The 2282-nt window shown below is 51.4% G+C and overlaps 1 protein-coding gene across 1 annotated transcript; it reads right to left on the bottom strand.

Moving 5' to 3' along the window:
- Positions 1–403: 403 nt before the first annotated feature.
- On the bottom strand, positions 404–1456 carry LOC311118873 (somatostatin receptor type 2-like; the record flags this gene model as incomplete). The annotated part of the gene is made up of 1 exon (XM_084193637.1): positions 404–1456. The coding sequence occupies one exon, from the start codon at positions 1454–1456 to the stop codon at positions 404–406; it is 1053 nt and encodes a 350-aa protein (XP_084049763.1).
- Positions 1457–2282: the final 826 nt, after the last annotated feature.

Consider the following 2282-nt stretch of genomic DNA (forward strand, 5'->3'; position numbering starts at 1 on the left):
CTTGGCCAGCGGCACATAGCTGCTATCTTGTTTACATGCCACCTTTCACTGTCTCTCTGTTGTCGCATCATTTATGCTTCATTTCATGAGTTATGGAAAATCAAATAACAGAGGTGTGATAGAGCAGCTGGACCAACGCACCACAGCTTTACTCTAAATAAAATTAGAGAAAAAGTCAGAGTGGAGCGGAAATATAAAGTCTATTATCCAGTAGAAAAACTACAGCTGTACAGAAACACCTGTATAGAAAAACACTTGGCATTATAATCTTTACCGAACTCCTTATATACACAGGAATGAAGGTAATAATTGATAGGGAAAGTTTGCATACTGTACATACAAAAAAGTTTTCACATTTCCATATTGCCCCTTTGGGCTGATGTGGAATGTTTTTCTGACTTCTCTATGCCACCACACTGATGTCCCTCCCGCTCGTGTCATTGAGGTTATAGCGCTCCGTGTCAGGGTTGCAGTGAACGCTGGGAGACCTCTTGGTGGGGCAGAGGAGGGTGAGGAAGTGGCGTCCAAAGGTTTCGGAGAGGCAGGCGTACAGGATGGGGTTGGCACAGCTCCAGGAGTAAGACAGCAGCACCACAAACTCAAAGCCCCTCGCGAAGGTCAGCACCAGGTCCGTACGGTACAGTGAGCAGAAGTTGAAGGCGTAGAATGGCAGCCAGCACACGCCGAACACCAGCACCACCGCCACCACCATCTTGGTGACCTGGGTCTCCAGGCAATGGCTCTCCTGGCCTGGGGAACTGGCCTGGCAACGGTGGGTCCTCAGGGTGACCACCAGGGCGGTGTAGGAGACAATCATGACCAGGGAGGGCAGAGCGAAGCCCAGGACAAAGGTGTAGCTGAGGAAGGCCAGCCACCAGGAGTCGGAGGCCACGTGGGGGTCCACCGTACACAGGCCGTCCCTGGCTGAGAAGTGGATGGCCATGGGCAGGACAGGCAGCAGAGAGAACAGCCACAGGAAGCCGCTGATGATCTTGGCCCGCCTGGGCGTGCGCCAGCGGGCGAACCGCAGCGGGTCGACCAGTGCCATGTAGCGGTCAATACTCATCACGGTCAGGCAGAAGACGCTGGTGAACTGGTTGATGCCGTCCAGGACCATGACCAGCTTGCAGGCCAGGTCCCCGAAGGCCCAGTGGTTCTGGAAGTTCTGGATGGCGATGAAGGGGAGGCCCACCATAAAGAGGCCGTCGGCCAAGGCCAGGTTAAAGATGTAGACCGTGGTGGCGGAAGCCATCTTGTCCAGCTTTAAGATGGCCACGATGACCAGGGTGTTTCCGGCCAGCCCTACGATGCACACAACCAGGTAGAGAACAGCCATTGTCACACTGAACACATCCAAATCCTCCTGCACATAGATGTCCTCATCCAGGTAACTAGCGGTGGGATCTGCGATCGACCCCGCATTGTAAAACATCTCTGAGGTGAATGAGTTGTCCATCTTCGCTCAAGCCCTCAGTTTTTCAATACTTGGTTGGATAAATTGTGGAGAATGTGAAAAAGATGAAAGACGTTAAAAAGCGGCAAAATAGTCACAACAGTGGGTTTGAATTCAAAAACATTTCTGGCTTTCTATCTTTTCCTCTGCAAACAGCTTGACAGTTCCCGTCCACCATTAACATCCACATCACAAAAGTACTCCCAAAACCTGACTGTTACTTAGCCGCAAAAACATCCAATCTTTAAAGACAGGCAATTTCTGTGGTCACATGCTGTCCAAACCAACTGTCTCTTTTTCCTTTAAAACCTTTCAAGTTGGGTCCTGTGGTGTATTGGAGGAAGCATTCTCTGTGGTGAGAAACTCACACCCAAGTCAAATGGAGCCCTTCAATGAAATGTGGAGTGTGCCAGACGGCTGGACGCTGTGTGTGAGAGTGCTTTTATATCTCCCCCCGCAGCGCTGAAGTGTGTGTCCGCAGCCGCAAGCCCCGTCAGTCAGCCTCCCTCTGGCTCCCCTGTGAGCCTGATAAGCTCCGCTGTTATGCCGTTTCCAAGGTGCAGCTGGCCCCATCTGTTACAATACTTTTGTTTTCATAACTAAACATTCTCCACAAAGTGCTCTCCAGCTTTTTTCTCTTCCTCTCCTCTCTTCACCCCTCACCCCATCCTTCTCTCTCAACCACCCCAACCCTCTGCTCTCCTATACTCCCCTTACAGTTCAGTGTGGGGTCACTCTGATCTAAACTACCCCCCACTTCCACACACACCCCACCACCTCCCAGCTAGGGCCACCCACCTTCTAGATTGGCTGTAATGGATGAACTGTG

Source organism: Coregonus lavaretus (assembly GCF_964263955.1).
Source record: "Coregonus lavaretus genome assembly, contig: HAP1_SCAFFOLD_383, whole genome shotgun sequence".
In the NCBI taxonomy this organism is placed as follows: Eukaryota; Metazoa; Chordata; class Actinopteri; order Salmoniformes; family Salmonidae; genus Coregonus; species Coregonus lavaretus.